Genomic DNA, 20,034 nt, shown 5'->3' on the forward strand with positions numbered 1-20,034 from the left:
ATCGACTTTGGTGAGATTTTACTTTTCTACATTGCGCTTTGGCTGTGCATATACAGGTGCCGTTACATTATTTAGGTATTGTTATTTTGTATTTATTATTTTATACGCTTAGTTGCCACTTTCTAATTAGGTTTTTGACCTTTTTGTTTTTTCTTTTTTAAAGTTATGATGCACCGATGGGTGCAGGCCGCAGCGAAACCCTGTATTTATCACCTTTGCCTTGGGCAGGAGGTAAGGACATGGCTGACCTAGTGCCAGATCTAATATGGTGCTAGGTGTAGCGCTCAGCCAAAATGAATGCGGCTTTAGTCAGCACACCGAACGACCATTCATTCCCTTTAAAAACACTAGGCCTGACGCGTTTCGTGCGCATGGGCACTTAATCATAGGCAGCGCTCAGCCAGACCATAAGTGCTCTTGCATTTGCATCAGGGATCAAACTACAGTAATTGACCCTCAACAATTTTGTGTCTCATTCTAGATTCATGGGAGAATGTATTATCCCCAGGGTTATTGTTCATATACATATGTATCCATTTCATTCAGATTCCAATGTAGGTGCTCAATTTGCCTCTTATTTTTGCATATACAGTATATATATAACATCATACATTTATTTAAAAAAAAAAAAAATGTCCATAACTATAATTGAAAATATTCCCACGTTAACCTTTGGTTGAGTGCCATGGTCAAATATCACAGTAATTCAGCCAAACATTTATATTTCATAAGTTAAAAGTGATGATGGAGTCATTTTAGATTAATCCGAAACGGGATTGTCTTTTTTTCTCTTCTTGTGTTCATTTCCCCTACCTGTTATGAATAATATCATTATACAGTATTTTTCAGAGCTGGATAAATTATATGAACGACCTTGATAAACTCATATGTTATTCATATTTCAGTTTGGTAATTCGGAAAAAAATCTGGGTGACTGCCCTTGGCTCTTGGGATGTAGATTATAAAGATGTCTTCTATATGCTTTGAAAAAATGCAGATAACCTATCTTAAATCCACACATTGAACGGATTCAAATCTGCATGACCTGCTTTCCAAATAATAATTACAATACAGCACGATTTCCTGCGATTTCTGTAACAAAATATATTGTTTCCTTCCAGCTTATCTTTCCATTTATGTTTTGATTTCCTCTGATATCTCGCTGCTTTAAAAAGGCAACAAAGACCGTTTTAGAAGTGAATAATAGAAGAACTAATTAACTTATTTCCATTCACACATTCTTCTTAAATAATCTTTTATAATTGTTTTGGGGAAGAAAAAAAAAAAGAAACAATTAAGAAGAAAGACATTCAATGTCGCGAAACTATAATTTTTCCCTCGGTGCAGCGCAAAGGATATATTTTGAGAGTGAAATAGAAAGTTGTAGTGATGAACTTTCGAATTTTTTCGGCAGACATGGATTCACAGCGAATTTCCGCCATTTTACCATTGGCTAATTGTTTCGCCGTGAAATTGTCAAATTTCAAAAAGCTTGAGATATCATTTGGCATCTTTATAAAAGCTTAAGGGCCGTGACAGATGGGGAGATTAATCACCAGCGACAAATCTCCCTTGTCGCGGGCGACTAATCTCCCCAAAATGCCATCCCACTGACTAGAATGTAAATCGCCAGTGGGATGGCACACTAGGCGCAGCGATTTGCCGAAAGTTGCCTTGAGAGGAAATTTCTGCAAATTCAGCACCATGTGTGCCATCCCCGATTTACATTCTCGCTAGTAATGAGCGAATCTGTCCCGTATCGCTTTGGCATAAAATTTGCGAAACGGCAAGAAAATTTGCAAAAAAATTAACGGGACGCATTTGTTGCGTGATTTTTTTGTCGCCCGCGTCTATTTTTGAACGGATTCAAATCTGCATGACCTAGTTTCCAAATAATAATTACAATACAGCACGATTTCCTGCCAGCTTATCTTTCCATCTATGTTTTGATTTTCTCTGATATCTCGCTGCTTTAAAAAGGCAACAAAGACCGTTTTAGAAGTGAATAATAGAAGAACTAATTAACTTATTTCCATTCACACATTCTTTTTAAATAATCTTTTATAATTGTTTTGGGGAAGAAAAAAAAAAAGAAACAATTAAGAAGAAAGACATTCAATGTCGCGAAACTATAATTTTTCCCTCGGTGCAGCGCAAAGGATATATTTTGAGAGTGAAATAGAAAGTTGTAGTGATGAACTTTAGAATTTTTTCGGCAGGCATAGATTCACAGTGAATTTCCGCCATTTTGCCATTGGCTAATTGTTTCGCTGTGGAATTGTCAAAAAAAATTTGCGGTCGCGTCAAATTTAAAAAAGCTTGAGATATCATGTGGCATCTTTATAAAAGCTTAAGGGCCCTGACAGATGGGGAGATTAATCACCAGTGACAAATCTCCCTTGTTGCAGGTGACTAATCTCCCCGAAATGCCATCCCACCGGCTAGAATGTATATCGCCGGTGGGATGGCACACACGGTGCAGCGATTTGCCGAAAGTTGCCTTGAGAGGAAACTTCTGCAATTTCGGCGCTGTGTGTGCCATCCCAACGCCGATTTACATTCTCGCTAGTAATGAGCGAATCTGTCCCGTTTCGCTTTGGCGTGAAATTTGCGAAACTGCAAGAAAATTTGCAAAATTGCCCGCATCTTTTTTTGTCGTCTGCATCTATTTTTGTCGCCCGCGTCTAATTTTTTTGTCGCCCGCGCTTTTTTTGCTGCGACCACTGCCTTTTTTGCCGCAACCAATTTGACACACAACAAAAAAATTCTGTGCGATGAATTTTTCCGTGCCAAATTTTCACGGAAGTTTCGTGAAACAATTTGCCAACGGCAAAATGAGGAAATTTCGCTGCAAATCCATGCCTGGCGAAAAAATCATCACTAATTCTCGCCGTTGGGATGGCATTTCGGGGAGATTAGTTGCGACAAGGGAGATTTGTTGCGCGGCGACTAATCTCCCTGTCTGCCATGGCCCTAAGAGAAATTTAATTTACATTTTGTTTAATGATTTTTGTTTGTTTTTTTAGCATCGTTCACTACGGAAAGGCCTTATATCAAGATATATGAAAGGGTAAATTCAGATCAATAAAACCCTCAGATCTTTTCAGATAGTTCCTTTCTTTAAAACCCAGGGTTTCTTTTTAAATAAACTACACAGAATTATTAAAGAGAATGTAAAAATGTTGACAGGATTTAAAAAAATAAATAAATGAAAAAATAGTGGTTAATATGGCGATGATAGAAGACTTGTAATATATTCATTTATTTTTTGGGAGGGAGGGGGGATTTCTAAGTGATACATTAAATATTGTCTCAGATATTCCCAGCGTTTCTAAACCACAAGCACAAGTGCTGCTGGAGTGTTTTCAAGTGTCATCATTCACTTCTCAAATACGGAGATAAAATACATACCCACAAGGAAAATCGTTGCTCTCTAAAATCTGCTGATATTTGTCTCCACTCAAAATCCAGATATTTTTCTTTTGAGTAATTGCTGACTTTATAGTTTTAAGGCACGGCTAACTGACTAAATATCTACGGAACCAAAATGATAAATAATAAATGGGCTTTACTTAGTAAAGAAAAACTTTCCAAGACATGTCAGAGTCTTCAAAATAAGAATTCTTTTCCTTCTGTTTTCCATGAAGGTTTCTACAAAGGCTTTCTATTTACTGACAGAAAGCACAGAGGAGATACGCATGCATATTGAAAGAGGGCAATAACTATACAATATTTTTTAATATTATCCTTATACCACTAGTAATACACAAGTGTGTCTCTTTACAGAAAAACAAACAACACCATTTATATACCAGTTATACCGACAGGATTTATATTCTAGTGGATTAGATCGACCAGTCTAAAGGTATCATCAATATGATCATTTTGTCCTCAGAAGCAGAAAAACATAACAATTAAAAGGAACAATTCAGTGTACAAATGAAACTGGGTAAAATAGACAGACTGCGCAAAATAAAAATTGTTTTCAATATACAGTAGTTAGTTAGGCAAAAAAAAAAGTCTATAAAGGTTGGAGTGGGCAGATGTCTAACATAATAGCCAGAACACTACTTCCTCCTTTACAGCTCTCTAAGCTGATCGCAGTCAGTAACCAATCAGTGACTTAAGGGGGGCCATAACTGTTCAGTTAGTTTGCTTTTGAATCAGTTATGCTCCATGTGGACCCCCTAAAGTCACTGACTAACTAAGAGGTTAGAGAGCTGAAAGCAGGAAGTAGTGTTCTGGCTATTATGTTACACATCTGCTCACTCCAGCCTTTATAAATTAAATTTTTGCCTAACTAACTATATTGCAAATATTTTTTATTTTGCGCAGTCTGTCTATTTTACCCAGTTTCATTTTGTACACTGAACTGTTCCTTTGAATGCAACATTTATCACTTATAAGAATATGTCATGTGATACAACAGAGACACAAATAAAAAGTGGTCGTCTTACCTCATTTACAACTGCTCTGTAATTCTGCATTTGGAACTTCGGTGAGTTGTCATTTTTGTCCCTCACTACTATTCTTACTTCGTGGTTAATGATGCTGCCAACTTTTTTATTCACACACTGTACAAGGACAACGATAGACTGGATGGATGATGGTGGCTGTAAAGAAAACATTTGCTTTAGTTCATTTCCTTTTTGCAGTTGGTTTCGATGAATACCATATCCATGAATTATAGCACAAAACATATAAATAAAAGAAGTGAAGGGGCAAATTTTTTTGCCAGGCATGGATTATTGGCGAATTTGCACATATTACCATTGGTGGAGCAAAAAACTTTGCAGCACGACCAAAAATTGTCACCCACGGAAAGAAAATGTTGCTTGTGTCACGTGCAACAATTTTTTTGACACACCCGACAAATTCTTTTTTTTAGTTTTCGCCGTTTCATGAATTTTCCGCCGTTTCACGAATCTTTCAAAAGATTCACAAATTTTTCACCGAAATGGGACAGATTCGCTAATTACTACATAAGGAATGCTAGGTGCCAAAATGATGATGAGAAAGTTAGTGTTGAATGAATTTGTACCATTTCGCTTTGCCAAAAAAATTTGACACTTTTGAAAGATTCACGAAATGCCCAAAAAATTGCGAAGGGGCAAAAATGAAGCGTGCAACAAGTTTTTTTTAATGCACATCAATTTTTGAGGCCCATTTCCACCAGCTGCAAAATGTGAAAATTCACAGCAAATCCATGCCTTTTTTGGGTTAAGTTTGCTCTTTTTTTTATCACAACTAAACAGTCACAATATTCAATAAATTTGGGTCCTTTATTTCTGCATAGTCCTACAATCAAATGGTCAATTAGACAATGCATTGAATAGCTGCAATTAAGAATAAAATTAATTGGTTGAAGAAATCTCTTGTGTAGCTTGCCCTATGTGTTTGTGTACTAAAAGGGAATTGTTCACTTGTGTGTTTGGGAAAAGGTGAGAACAATAATATAAACCATTGCCAACTGATAAACATATATAGATGATATGGATTTTTATTAGTAGAATAACTGCCATTACTTTTTTTAATCTACAAGTAGTGATGAGCGAATCTGTCCCGTTTTGCTTCGCCATAAAATTTGCGAAATGGCAAGAAGATTTGCGAAACACATTTGTCGTCCGCGTCTTTTTTGTTGCCCGCATCTTATTTTGTTGCCTGCACCTGTTTTGGTCGGCCGCAGGGGTATTTTGTGACCCACGCTTTTTTTTTACACGACCGCGGCCAATTTAACATGACTGTGCCCTTTTTATGCAACCGTGCCCAATTTGATGTGACCGCGCCCTTTTCTGATGCGACCACGCCCAATTTGACGCGGGACTAATTTTTTTTTTTTTATGGGGGCAAATTTTCACGGAAGTTTCGCGAAACAATTAGCCAATGCCGAAATGTGGAAATTCGCTGTGAATCCATGCCTGCCACAAAAATTTGCTCATCATTCTCTACAAGTAAAAAAAAACAACAAGAAAATTTGCAAAATGGCGAAAAATCTGCATTATCACCTGCGGTTTTTTTTACATGACTGCGCCGATTTTGATGTGACAATGGCTTTTTTGCCGAGCAACTAATTTTTCCTCGCCAAATTTTCCCGAAACAATTCGCCAATGGCGAAATGCGAAAATTCACTGCGAATCCATGCCTGGCAAAGAAAATCCGCTCATCACTATCTGCAAGCCCTTTTCACTCATCCTTTTATGCAATGTCATTTCTTTTTGGCTCCAAAAGAAGAAATCCCTTTTACTTGTGTTAAATCAATTTTCTTTTCAAATGTGGAAGCTCCTCATTTTGCCAAGGAAGCTAAAATAGTGCTTACCCTGCAGTGTAATCATAGGGGTTAAGTCATCAATAGCGCTAGACAATGTTGGCTTCAATTAACGGCTGAGGAACGGTCACGTGGGGGGGAAAATAACAGATTGGGCGCCAACGTTTAGCAGGTTTTACTCAATGGAAAACAATGGGCAGAGAGAACATAGCGCAAGGCTAGTTTAACATACTCATTACATTTTCAACTGCCAGAAACGTATTGTATTGCGAAAAAAGTAGCAATTTTGAAGTTTTTTTTTTTATATACTTCAGCTTTGATTTAAGTACAATGTAACCTTGCAGTCGTATGCTAAATCCTCTGAGGAGAAAAAACACCCAAACAATGCTAAATTGCTTTAATGGAAATAACAATCAAAAGTAGTTTTAACTTGGGGAACTTGTAGGCATTCATAGAAATATAGTTGCAATGGTTTAAATACACAAAACACTGACCAGGATGCATCTGACTTAAAGAAAAACTATACCCCCAGAATGAATACTTACCCAACAGACAGTTTATATTATTTTAAGTGACTTATTAAGGAATCTCCCCAAACTGGAATATATATATCAGTAAATATTGCCCTTTTATAGCCTTTCCCTTGAGCCGCCATTTTGTGATGGGCTGTGTGCTCCCTCAGAGATCAGCTGACAGGAAGTGATGCAGCTCTAACTGTAACAGGAAGTATTGTGGGAGCAAAAGGCAGAACTCTGCCCATTCATTGGCTGATGGGGCCTAGCATGTATGTGTGCCTTGGCTTGTTTGTGTGCACTGTGACTCCTATGATCCCAGGGGGAGGCCCTTAATTCTTAAAATGGCAGTTTTCTATTTAGGATTACCCAATGGCACATACTACTAAAAAGGTATATTTTTATGAAAATGGTTTATTTAGATGAAGCAGGGTTTTACATATGAGTTGGATTATGCAATATATTTTTATAGAGATCTGCACTTTTTGGGGGTATAGTTTTCCTTTTAAGAAACCATATATTTTATACACAATTATTTATTCCTATGGAGGTGTGTCTACCTACCTTTGCCTTGAAAACTGAAATATTTAGGGGCAGATATATCAACTGACTTTATGGAATGATCGATTAAAATCTATCCTTAATTATCGTTGCAATTATTATGCCAACTCTAGAATCAGAAGGAGAGAAGCCATTTTCACTCACTCTATAAAAATGTGGTTAATTAAAAATAAACTGAAGAACATGCAATAATGTTCTCTACTAATTTTTTTAATTGCATTGTTCCTATTAGTAGTGATGAGCAAATTTTTTCGCCAGGCATGGATTCGCAGTGAATTTCCCCATTTCGCCACTGAAAAATTGTTTTGCGAAACTTCCGTGAAAATTTGCAGCGGAAAAATTTGTTGCATGGAATTTTTTTGTTGCACGTCAAATTGGGCGCGGTCGCATCAAAAAAAGTGCAGACGTAAAAAAAAAAGACGCGGGTGATAAATAAGAGGCGCAACAAATGCGTTTCGTGAATTTTTTGCCATTTCGCAAATTTTAGGGTGAAGCAAAATGGGACAGATTCGTTCACCACTACCTTTTAGTAGTAGTGATGAGTGAAATTTTTCACAAGGCATGGATTCGCTGCGAATTTCCGCATTTCGCCATCGGTGGATTGTTTCAGTAAATGGACAAAAAAATTTGCCGCGCAACAAAAACATTGTTGTGCTTGTAAAAAAAATTACCCACGTCAAACAAAAAAAAAAAACATTGCTTGCGTCATTTTTTTGACACACAGGTCCAAAAATTGTCATTTTCATTGTTTCACATATTTTTCAGAGATATTTGCCAAAGATTTGCAAATTTTCACATAACAGATCCAGTCATCACTAATTATTAGGTTTTAAGTAGTGATGAGCAATTTTTGAAATTTGAGTATAAAAGAATAGGGATGTAGCGAACCTCAAAAAAAAAGTTTGCGAATATTCGCGAACTTTGCAAACCCCATAGACTTCAATGGGAAGGCGAACTTTAAAACCTAGAAAAGCCATTTCTGGCCAGAAAACTGATTTTAAAGTTGTTTAAAGGGTGCCACGACCTGGGCAGTGGCATGCAGGAGGGGGATCAAGGGCAAAAATTTCTCTGAAAAATTGACACACGCCGTTTTTCGAAATGATCGGTAATTTTGCGACTTTTTCGTAATTTTCGTCGCTTTCGTAAAGTTATCGTAAGTTTTGCGACTTTTTCGGAGCAGTCGTACCGTTATCGTAAGTTTTGCGACTTTTTCGGAGCATTCGTAACGTTATCGTAAGTTTTGCGACTTTTTCGGAGCATTCGTAACGTTATCGTAAGTTTTGCGACTTTTTCGGAGCATTCGTAACGTTATCGTAAGTTTTGCGACTTTTTTGGAGCATTCGTAACGTTATTGTAAGTTTTGCGACTTTTTCGGAGCATTCGTAACGTTATCGTAAGTTTTGCGATTTTTTCGGTACCGGCGAACCCAAATTGCGAACATCACGAAAAGTTCGCGAATTTGCGGACTTGCGAACACCCGATGTTCGCGCGAATTAGTTCGCCGGCGAACAGTTCACTACATCTCTATAAAAGAACATGTATTTCATGATTCTTTTGCCCCGTCGCAAATAAAACCATGGGATTTTGTCTTTAATAGTGATGAGCGAATCTGTCCCATTTCACTTCGCCCTAAATTCAAGAAACAGCAAGAAAATTTGCAAAACGGTGAAACATTCACAAAACGCATTTGTTGCGCAATTTATTTATTTTTTGTCGCACGCGTCTTTTTTGTCGCCCACGGCTATTTTTTTTGTTGCCTGCATCTATTTTTTGTCGCTGCGGCTATTTTTTTGTCACTTCTGGGTTTTTTGACGTGACCATGCCCAATTTGTCACGCAAATTTTCACAGAAATTTTGTGAAACAATTCGCCAATGGCAAAATGCTGAAATTCGCTGCGAATGTCTGCCGTAAAAATTTGCTCATCGCTAGTCTTTAACAATTCCTTATGTTGTTCTACCATTAAGTTAAATTTATGTTGTAAGTAGCATTACAACAAATGCGGGCATTTTACAAATCAAAACACAACTTTCAGGAAAAACTAAACCATAAATGGGTATTTTTAAGATCTTGTTAAGTAGCAATGAGGATATATCTGTTCTCGCTCTTTCAAAAAGCAAAAGAAACAGTATTTAACAATCAATAATTAATTGAAGTGAAAGTTTATATTGGTAGCCAAAGGCAAAGATACTGTGAGTTCCCAACCATAAATTGCATTGCATGTATAAAACAAAAAAAAATGTTCCACACCAGCAGGCTTTCTCCTTGAGAAATATTGCATAAAATCAGTATATTCATGATTCTACAGATTGAATAATTCAAATGAAATAAAGTTATTTTTGTGTCTTTAGTATTATACTTTATTTTAAATGTCTGTGTATCCATGAATAAATATGTATGTTCTCCATAGAGAATATAGATATTCTTTTTAAATACGAGTATAAATGCTATCGAGTGATGAACGAATCTGCCCCATTTCGTTCGCTGTAAAATGCTCAAAAAAAACCCCCAAGAAAATTCCAAGAAATATCTACGAGACGCATTTGTCATGTGACATTTTTTGTCGATTGCATCTTTTTTGTGGTCGCCCATGACTTATTTTGATGCAACTGCACCCATTTTGATACAACTGCGCCTGTTTTGATGCGACCACAACTTTTTCTGATCCGTGACCAATTTTTCCACGGGTAATTTTTGTGGAAGTTTTGTGAAACAATTCGCCAATGTCAGAAGAGGAAATGTGGATAAAAATACATTAGGTATGTAATTATGAATGCAAAGTTTTTTCCATTGAGTTACCCATAGCAACCAACCAGCATTTACTGTTTGCAGGGACGGAACTAGGGGTAGGCAGAAGAGGCCTAGGGCGCAAAAGCTGGGAAGCGCCAAGCACGTACCTTTTCTGCCACAACTCGGCTCTACTGTCTGGTCTGTAGCTACTGCTCCTCCCCTGGCCCCCAATCCCTGCTCGCTAGGTAGCGCTGGTAGGGAGGATATCGCAGTGCTGTTAGATGGGAGGAGTTGGAGGGAGGGCTACGAGCATGGGGGCGTGGCAATCTGGGTCCTGTGTGGCCTGGTGCAGGATATCACAGCACTGTTAGAGGGGAGGAGTGGGATGGAGGATGACAAGCAGGGGGGGTGTGGTGATCTGGATCCTGCCTTCGGCGCATCAAAGGTTTGGCCCAGTACTGACTATTTGATCACTTTCCATGGATTTTTGGTCTGAAGCAAACTTTGAGAGCTACATTACCCCAGTATTTTTTAATATGAACCTGCAAATTCTGCAAGGCAGCACTGCAGCCCATCTATTCTTGATTCATAGATTCTATAAATGGTAAATGATCATTTATTATTACTGATAATTAGTGATGAGCGAATCTGTCCCATTTCACTTCGTTTTCAAAAGATTCACGAAACGGCGAAAATGTGCGGCAAAAAAAATCTTTTGATGTGTGACTAGTCTTGCGTCAATATTTGGATGCGCAACTATTCTTGCGTCAATATTTGGACACATGGCGATTTTTTCCTCTGTGAATTTTTTATCCATTTTGCAAAACAATCCGCCAATGGTAAAACGCGGAAATTCGCCACAAATCCATGCCTGGCGAAACATTTCGCCCATCACTACTGATAATAATGTAGCTTTTATACTGCAGTGCTTAACAGAAGGAATTATGAAGCCACGCCCAATATACTGGAAAGAAAAAAGGCAATATTACCTTTGTTTCTAATAGTCAGAACCACTTTCATAAGTGATTGCCACTCTGATCAGTATCTCCAATGATGGGTGAAATAATTTGCCAGGCATGGATTTGCTGCAATATCCACATTTCGCCATTAGTGGACGCTTTCGCAAAACAGGCAACAAAATTTGTTTGCGGAAAAATTTGATTTTCGTGACTAAAAATTGTGTCAAAAAAATAGACAATTTTTTTTGATGCTCAACATTTTCGCTGTTTTGTGAATTTTTCTCCATTTCGTGAATCTTTTCCAAACGGGACAGATTTGCTCATCACTAGTATCTACATTTAGGGGCACATTTACTAACCCACGAACGGGCCGAATACGTCCGATTGCGTTTTTTTTGTAATGATCGGTAATTTTGCGATTTTTTTTCGGCGTCTTTACGATTTTTGCGTAAAAACGCGAGTTTTTCGGCGTCTTTACGATTTTTGCGTAAAAACGCGAGTTTTTCGTAGCCATTACGAAAGTTGCGCAAAGTCGCGATTTTTTCGTAGAGTTAAAACTTGCGCAAAACGTTGTGCCTTTTAAGTTTTAACGCTACGAAAAAGGCGCGACTTTGCAAAAAATACGAAAAAGTCGCAAAATGTTCGTTTCCAATCGGAATTTTTCCAATTCGGATTCGAAATCGTGTCTTAGTAAATCAGCCCCTTAGTTTCTAGAAATTTGGTTTAAAAAAATGAGCTTTCAACCACATCTGTAATTATATTTTTTCACGTTCGGATTGCTACTTTGCCCATAAATGAATGTACACAAAATATCTTGTGTAATTCCTACTGCATAGGCGCAGGGCAAAATAAGTAAACAATGAAAACTTTTCATCAGGTTTGCTAATTTATAGATAAATACGAGATATAAACACATCATAGCAGTTATTTTTTTTCAACATAACACATTGCCACTTTAGATATAGAGGATACAGTAAATAATTACCATTAACTGATAACAGATGGCAGCCTTGAAATCTCCTTAATATACATGGTATATGTTAATAATGCTTCAAAGATTGAATTTACTCATTAATTAAACATTTTCTTTCAGGGCCAATTGTAAATCTGGCATCGAATATCATATAAAAGGTACGTGGGAGCCAACTATAGTGAAGAGGTCTAAATTAAGGGTTAAGCTATAAATGGCAAATCATAACCCTTGAAAAAAAATGAAACTAGGAAATTTCCGGGACCAATTAACAAAATAAACTGCAATCGTAATTACAAGTAATCAATCAGAATAACATTTATGAGTTAAAAAATAATTATTAACGTTTCACATTATGAAAATCGCTGTAAATCCATGTCTGCCGAATTATTTCGCCCATCGCTAGTGAATGCAATGCATGATTCAGCCTGATATAAGTATAATCAGAACATACATAGGCAGAAGATTTGTTGCAGTTATGTCAAAAAAATGTCGGGGTTGAGTCAAAATAAGCACAGTTGAGTCAAACTGGGGGTGTTTGTGTCATAACAGCCACGGTCATGTGAAAAAAAGTTGCATGTGACAAAATAGTTGTGCGACAGTTTCTCAACCTGGTTTGAGTTTGTTGATAACAATAACACATACAGGCCATATTGTTTATGACAATGGTGGTACCATTTATAAAAAATTTTAATGATCATTAGTGATGAGTAGTGATGGGTGAAATATTTCACCAGGCATGGATTTGCGGCGAATTTCCACGTCCGAAACGGATGTAAAAATTTGCCTCTGAAAAATAGTCTCAAGAATAGTTGCGGCCATCAAAAGAATAGTCGCGGGCGTCAAAAGAATAGTCATGCTGCCAAAATTGTCGCAAGAATAGTCGCGGGCGTCAAAATTGTCACAAGAATAGTCGCAGGAGTCAAAAAAATTGTTGCACATCCAAATTTGTCGCCAAGAATAGTCGCAGGCATCAAAAGAATAGTCGCACGTTAAAAATTGTCACAAGAATAGTCGCTCATCCAAAAATTGGCACAAGAATAGTCGCTCATCCAAAAATTGTCGCGGGCATCAAAATTGTCTCAAGAATAGTCGCGGGCGTCAAAAGAATAGTCGCGCTGCCAAAATTGTCGCGAGAATAGTCGCGGGCGCCAATTTTTTTTCCTTGCAACATTTTTGCCATTTTGCTAATTTTTCACCACTTCGCAAATCTTTTGAAAGAAACGGGACAGATTCACTAGTGATGAGCGGATCTGTCCAATTTCGCTTTGCTGGAAAATTCTCAAATCTTGCAAAAGATTCTCGAAACGATGAAAAATCTGTGAAATGGTTAAAACATTGCAGCATTTTTTTTTTTTACTAAGGCAAACATTTTTGCCACTTGCCAAATTTTTTTCGCGCCTAATTTTGTTGCCCATTTTGCGTAAAGATCCACCACTTGCGGAAATTTGCCATAAATCCATGCCTGCTGAATTATTTCTCCCATCGCTAATGATCATGAATATACTTGAGACATAAAAAAAACCCAAAAGATAATTTATTAAATTAACAAAAATAAAAACAAAAAAATTCAGCAAGTAAAAGTTTCTACGGAAGTCAAAGGGAATGGTCTCTAAACATTTGAAACAAATTATTTTTTTCCTTTAATTAAAAAATTTCCTTTGTTTTTTCAACCTGACATTACAGATTGAGAAAAAAATGCAATCACATTAAAAAGTGTGAAAACATGAGCAACTTTTTTTGTGTGTGTATTTTTTCCTTAAGCGCTACCTCATTTAAGTACAAAAACGCAATAGAAAATGTGTGGTCGTACAATTCATTTCAACGAGGCTGAAAATCTTGAATGTTTTAATAAACTGGGAAAACAAATTTATAAAATTGTTAGAGGCTATTCCCATTGACTTTTACTGAGTTCTACTCAACAGCTTTTACTTGTGAACGTGGCTATTTTGGATTTTTTCTTAAATCTGCCAGTGCTTGGGGAAAACTTCATTTTTTTGCTGCAATCATCCCCCCCAACTAAAAAATGAATATATCTACCTCTAAGGAGCATTAGACGATGGGTGGGTTACTAATAGTGATGAGCAAATCTGTCCAGTTTCACCCAAAAATTGTGCAAATGATTCCCAAAACACCGAAATTTTCATGCAGCAAAACAAAAAAAATTGTCGCTTACGGTATTTTTTACGTACGCGTCAAAACAATCGACAAATGCACCAAAAAAACTACTCGAGCCTCGATTATTTTTGACGTCCACAACAATTTTTTTTGATGCGGTTGACAACTTTTTCACACAGGCGACAATTTTTTGACTCGCCAATTTTTCCATGGCGAATTTGTCGTCCATTTCGTGAAACAATCCTAAGACGAAGCTCGGAAATTTACCGCAAATCCATGCCTGTAGAATAATTTCATCCATGACTAGCTACTAATTTGCACTTAATCACCAGACTTTAGAAGTATTAGGGGTCAGCTGTAGCAACAAAAATTATACTTTATTACCAAATGTTGCTTCGATTGCCAGTTACACCTGCACAATTTACTAAATATTAACTCAAAGGTAAAGTAACCTTTTAAAGGTTCTAGATTTTATACAATGAAAAGTGCCTCCAATCTGAAAGATTTTGTAACTTGTGTTCTTTTATAATCAAATTTGGTGATTTATGATGAGCGATTCTGTCCTATTTTGCTTTGGTGAAAAATTCGATACAACAGAAAAATTTGCAAAATGCCGGTATCCTTTATGACGTGACTGTGCCTACTTTGACGCAACTTTTTTAATGCACAAATTTTTTTTTCACTGTGAATTTTAGAAAAGTTTTTGTAAAAAATTTCGCGAACCAATTCACCAATGGCGAAATGTGGAAATTTGCTGGGTATCCACGCCTGGCAAAAAAAAAAAGGTTCATGACTAAGGGTGATGAGCAAACCACGGGAAAATTAACAAAATGTAAAAAAATTCTTAAAATGCATTGAAATGACTTTTTCATGCAAAAATACATTGGGGTCTAAAGGGTTTTTGTCTGTTTTGCAGTGAAATTTTGCTGCATTTTTGCAAACAAAGAGGCCAGAAGTGATATGTGGAATTTCACTGTAAATCTGGAGAAAAATGTTGCTCATTACTAGTCCTATATACTGTAGAATTTAAGTCTTAAAGAACAAGTCAACCTAACTTATAATTTTTTGCTTACTAAAAGAAAACATAATGCTAAGCAACTTTTTAGATTTTCAACTAACTAAAACTCATATGGTAATTTGATGTTTGCTAGTTCCTTGTGCATTTATGCTTTCGAGGGGGCCAGTTTGTGTCACCTTTTACACATATATTGGTTTTCTACTGTAGCTTACGCCTTTCTGAGCTTCTAGACCGATGTCATTATTCAGTGACATTTAGAGAATATCAACAAATGTCAAGCCTAGGGATGTTTGAGGTTCAGATAGAAACTAAAAATGACCACAGCAATGCTCCCGCAAGTCAAAATGCCAACCAGAAACGTGTGATAACTGAAAGTAGGTGGAAATCATTAACCTTGTACCTCGCAATTTGGGTAAGAAGGAGCTTTTGAATGTTACTCTCCATAGGCGGAGGGTGACTTTCTTTGTTTGGGGAGGCTAAAGAGGGGCCATGCATAGACTGACCTAAAGCTAATGTGAGACTTGCTGCTAGAGTAAAAAATTAACCTCCCAACTACCTCTCGCGGTTCGCACTGACCAGGGGTACTATGCAAAAGTACCAGTGGGAGTGCTTTTTTTTATCCTAAAATGCTTAGGATGTAAAAGTATTTATGCATGCGCTTCTGTAAGTAAGTAAGCTTTATCAGAAAGGTCTATGTAAATACAGGCATAAGCAATCACAGAAAAGCTAAATTGAGTCCTCTATCAAAAGACACACATGATTTCTTGTCTCCTTTTTTGTAAACATGTTCTTTGGAATCTGACTTCCTCTCTCAGAATAATCCTTCATTCCCATGGCCAGAGTCTGCGCAGCTTTCTCCCCTCCTCTGCTCCCCCTCCCATAAAAATTCATAAAACTCACTCCCCTCACCATTAGGAATGTGTAATCTGAGCTTTAGCAGCTAAGATGTTCAACTGCCAGCCAATCAAAAGTGCAAATCTTTGTTTTTTTGATGTGAAAACCAAAGTATTCAAAGGGAATTTATTACCTTGATTCAAATTATTCGATGATGGCAGAAGAATGTTCTTAAACATATGTTCTAAAAGTGCTTTTATAAAGGACCTCTTTATGAGTGGTCAGTGGGGAAGCTACAGGTTACAAACACAGCTAGCGATGAGTGAATCTTTCCGGTTTCGCTTCGCCAATAAATTTGTGGATCTTTAAAAAAATTTGCAAAACAGCGAAAATGTCGAGCAGAAAAAAAATTGCCGCCTGTCAATATTCTTTTGACACCCACGACTATTCTTGCAACAAATTTTGTACGTGAAAGTATTCTTTTGATGCCTGCGACTATTCTTGCGACAATTTTGGCCACGCGACTATTCTTTTGATGCTCGCAACTATTCTTGCGACAATTTTTGGCCACGTGACTATTCTTTTGACGCCCGTGACTATTCTTGCGACTATTTTTGGCCACGTGACTATTCTTGCACCAATTTTTGAACATGCGGTGAATTTTTCCGTGGCAATTTTTTTCATTTGTTTCGCTGAACCATCCGCCAATGGTGAAACACGGAAATTCGCCACGAATTAATGCCTTGCAAAAATTTTCGCCCATCACTAAACACAGCAAAAGGTCTAGTGGTAGTGGTGTAGATTCCACTCTGCCAGTCATAAGATGTAAAGACTAGAGATGTAGCGAACTGTTCGATGGAGAACTAATCGGGTGTTCGCAAGTTCACGAACTTTTAGCGATGTTCGCAATTTTGGGTTCGCCTTAGCTGGAGCCAACTTTTCACCTCTCACCCCAGAGCCAGCAGATACATGGCAGCCAATCAGGCAGCTCTCCCTCCTGGACCACCCCCGGACCACTCCCTTCCATATATAAACCGAAGCCCAGCAGCCATTTTACATTCTGCCTGTGTGTGCTTGATGAGTTAGCATAGGGAGGGAGCTGTGCAGGGGTTTGAGGGACAGTTTAGGTAGCTTTGCTGACTAGTAATCTACTTTCTACTGCTCTGTATGTAGCTGCTGGGGACAGCTGTCCTGCTGATCATCTGCTGTAACCCAATAGTCCTTGTAAAAGCAGTTTATTACACAAGTTTAGAAATGTAGTGTGATTTCTGCCCTTTACAGCACAAAACACAACGCTGTCAACAACGTATTTTTCAGAGAAATTTTTGCCCTTGATCCCCCTCCTGCATGCCACTGTCCAGGTCGTGGCACCCTTTAAACAACTTTAAAATCAGTTTTCTGGCCAGAAATGGCTTTTCTAGGTTTTAAAGTTCACCCTCCCATTGAAGTCTATGGGGTTCGCAAAGTTTGCAAAAGTTCGCACTTTTTGGCAGAAGTTCGCGAACTTTTTTTTGTGAGGTTTGCTACATCTCTAGTAAAGACACCATAGAGAGGAACAGCCAACTGAGAAGATGTGAGTAAATAACTAGACAGAGACGTGGATCTAGGATGAGAATGAGGTTGCATTCATAACACTGTAGTCAGTGATGTATAAGAAAAGTGGCATTATTTTAATTAACTGTTAAAAAAAATATGTTAAAAAATATATGTATACAGGTACACTGACCTGTACAGATAGACATTTTATTTTATGATTAGTGATGGGCGAAAAGTTTCGCCAGGCATGGATTTGCGGCGAATTTCCGTGTTTCGCCATTGGCGGATTGTTTCGCGAAACGGATGAAAAAATTCGCACGTCCAAAAATTGTCGCCGGCGTCAAAAAAGAATCGCCGCGGGCGACGAAACAATAGCCGTGCGACGAAACAATAGCCGCGCAATGAAACAATAGCCGCGGGCGATGAAACAATAGCTGCGTGACAAAATAATAGCCGTGGGCGACGAAACAATAGCCGCGCGACAAAATAATAGCCGCGGGCGACAATTTTTTTTTGTCGCACGACATTTTTGCTGTTTCGCGAATTTTCCGCCGTTTCGCGGAATGATGATGATGAATAAACTTACATCTCTGTCCAGAACTCTCCCTGTGCTGTTGAGGTATAGCCTTTGGGTTTTTGGCTCCAAGATGACCCAGTAGTCAGTATTATCTTTCAAGGAAAGTTCTATAGTGGCATCAGGAACTCCCGCCGTCCCTTTTATTTGCATATTGTCCACAATTATTGTGCCTGGGGAAAAAAAGTAACAAAAAAGACAGGGTTAAACCAACAGGGATATTTTTGCATCAATAAAGCAATAAGAGTGAACAACTGGAACACATTACTTTTCGTCATGGTAATGACACAATTGCCCTTTATCTATGCAGTTTGATATTCAGTAAACTGAAGAAAAAAGTCAAACAGATGTATTATTATTGCTTATAATGAGTATCTAACAATCAATATGATATATCTTAGCAAGGCCTTCAGCATTTTGTTGCCTTGGAAAAAAAAAAACCCACAAAGACTATAAAAGCTACAAATACATTTTGTGTATATATGGAGAATTGCCTTTTAATGCTGCGCAGATTATTGGAAAATAACTGAAGATTCAACATATTAATTTCACTGTTATTGATTGGGAAAAACAAAAAGCTTCTACCTCTCAGCATGATCTTTATCTACAAGCAACGATATAACCTTTGTTATAATCATATCATAATTTGAAAACATCCTCAAGAACTGGTGTCGGCCTGAGCAGCTAAAATGTATTAACACTGTTCATTTCCAGAATTGGATCAAATTTTACCTGAGGGTAAAAAGAAAACTTTTTCTAAAAATGAGGGAAAGGAAATGAAAAAAAAAAAAATTGTATAGCCTATCCACATGGGGCTGTTAATGTTTTTAATTGATTGAAATAAAAAAAGGGGCACATTTACTAAGACATGAATTCGAATCCAAATTGGGAAAATTCTGATTGGAAAACGAACATTTTGCGACTTTTTCGTATTTTTTGCAAATTTTCGGCGCCTTTACGACTTTGCGTAAATTGTCGCGACTTTTTCGTTACCAATACGATTTGCGCGAAAAAACGCAAGTTTTTCGTAGCCATTACGATGCGCTCGTATCTTGTCGCGACTTTTTCGTATTGAGCGCTCCTAAGCGGCGGGCGAAACTTTCAGACTTAGCATGATTTTGTAAGCCTCCCATAGGACTCAATGGCACCCTGCAGCTCCAACCTGGCCCAAGGAAAGTCTCCCTTAGGGCTCAATGGCACTCTGCAGCTCCAACCTGGCCCAAGGAAAGTCTCCCATAGGGCTCAATGGCACCCTGCAGCTCCAACCCGGCCCAAGGAAAGTCTCCCATAGGGCTCAACGGCACTCTGCAGCTCCAACCCGGCCCAAGGAAAGTCTCCCATAGGGCTCAACGGCACTCTGCAGCTCCAACCCGGCCCAAGGAAAGTCTCCCATAGGGCTCAATGGCACTCTGCAGCTCCAACCCGGCCCAAGGAAAGTCTCCCATAGGGCTCAATGGCACTCTGCAGCTCCAACCCGGCCCAAGGAAAGTCTCCCATAGGGCTCAATGGCACTCTGCAGCTCCAACCTGGCCCAAGGAAAGTCTCCCATAGGGCTCAATGGCACTCTGCAGCTCCAACCTGGCCCAAGGAAAGTCTCCCATAGGGCTCAATGGCACTCTGCAGCTCCAACCCGGCCCAAGGAAAGTCTCCCATAGGGCTCAATGGCACTCTGCAGCTCCAACCCGGCCCAAGGAAAGTCTCCCATAGGGCTCAATGGCACTCTGCAGCTCCAACCCGGCCCAAGGAAAGCCTCCCATAGGGCTCAATGGCACTCTGCAGCTCCAACCCGGCCCAAGGAAAGTCTCCCATAGGACTCAATGGCACCCTGCAGCTCCAACCTGGCCCAAGAAAAGTCACCATACTGAAGCTTGAATGAATCCGAATCTTTCGTACTCGGCGCGAAAGCTGCGAAAAAGTCGCGACTTTTCGCGCAAGTATTAACGCTACGAAAAAATCGCC

General features: G+C 38.4%; 1 protein-coding gene across 2 annotated transcripts in view; it reads right to left on the reverse strand.

Moving 5' to 3' along the window:
* Positions 1 to 20,034, reverse strand: part of pcdh15 (protocadherin-related 15) — a 709,890-nt gene that overhangs the window by 423,679 nt on the left and 266,177 nt on the right. For both annotated transcript variants that reach the window (XM_031905917.1, XM_031905916.1), the window contains exons 5-6: positions 18,088 to 18,248; positions 4,458 to 4,613 (exon numbers count right to left, since the gene is read on the reverse strand). In XM_031905917.1, coding sequence (XP_031761777.1) covers positions 4,458 to 4,613; positions 18,088 to 18,248 — 317 coding nt within the window. The remainder of the gene's footprint in view (positions 1 to 4,457; positions 4,614 to 18,087; positions 18,249 to 20,034) is intronic.

The sequence above is a fragment of the Xenopus tropicalis genome, chromosome 7 (assembly GCF_000004195.4).
Source record: "Xenopus tropicalis strain Nigerian chromosome 7, UCB_Xtro_10.0, whole genome shotgun sequence".
NCBI lineage: Eukaryota > Metazoa > Chordata > Amphibia > Anura > Pipidae > Xenopus > Xenopus tropicalis.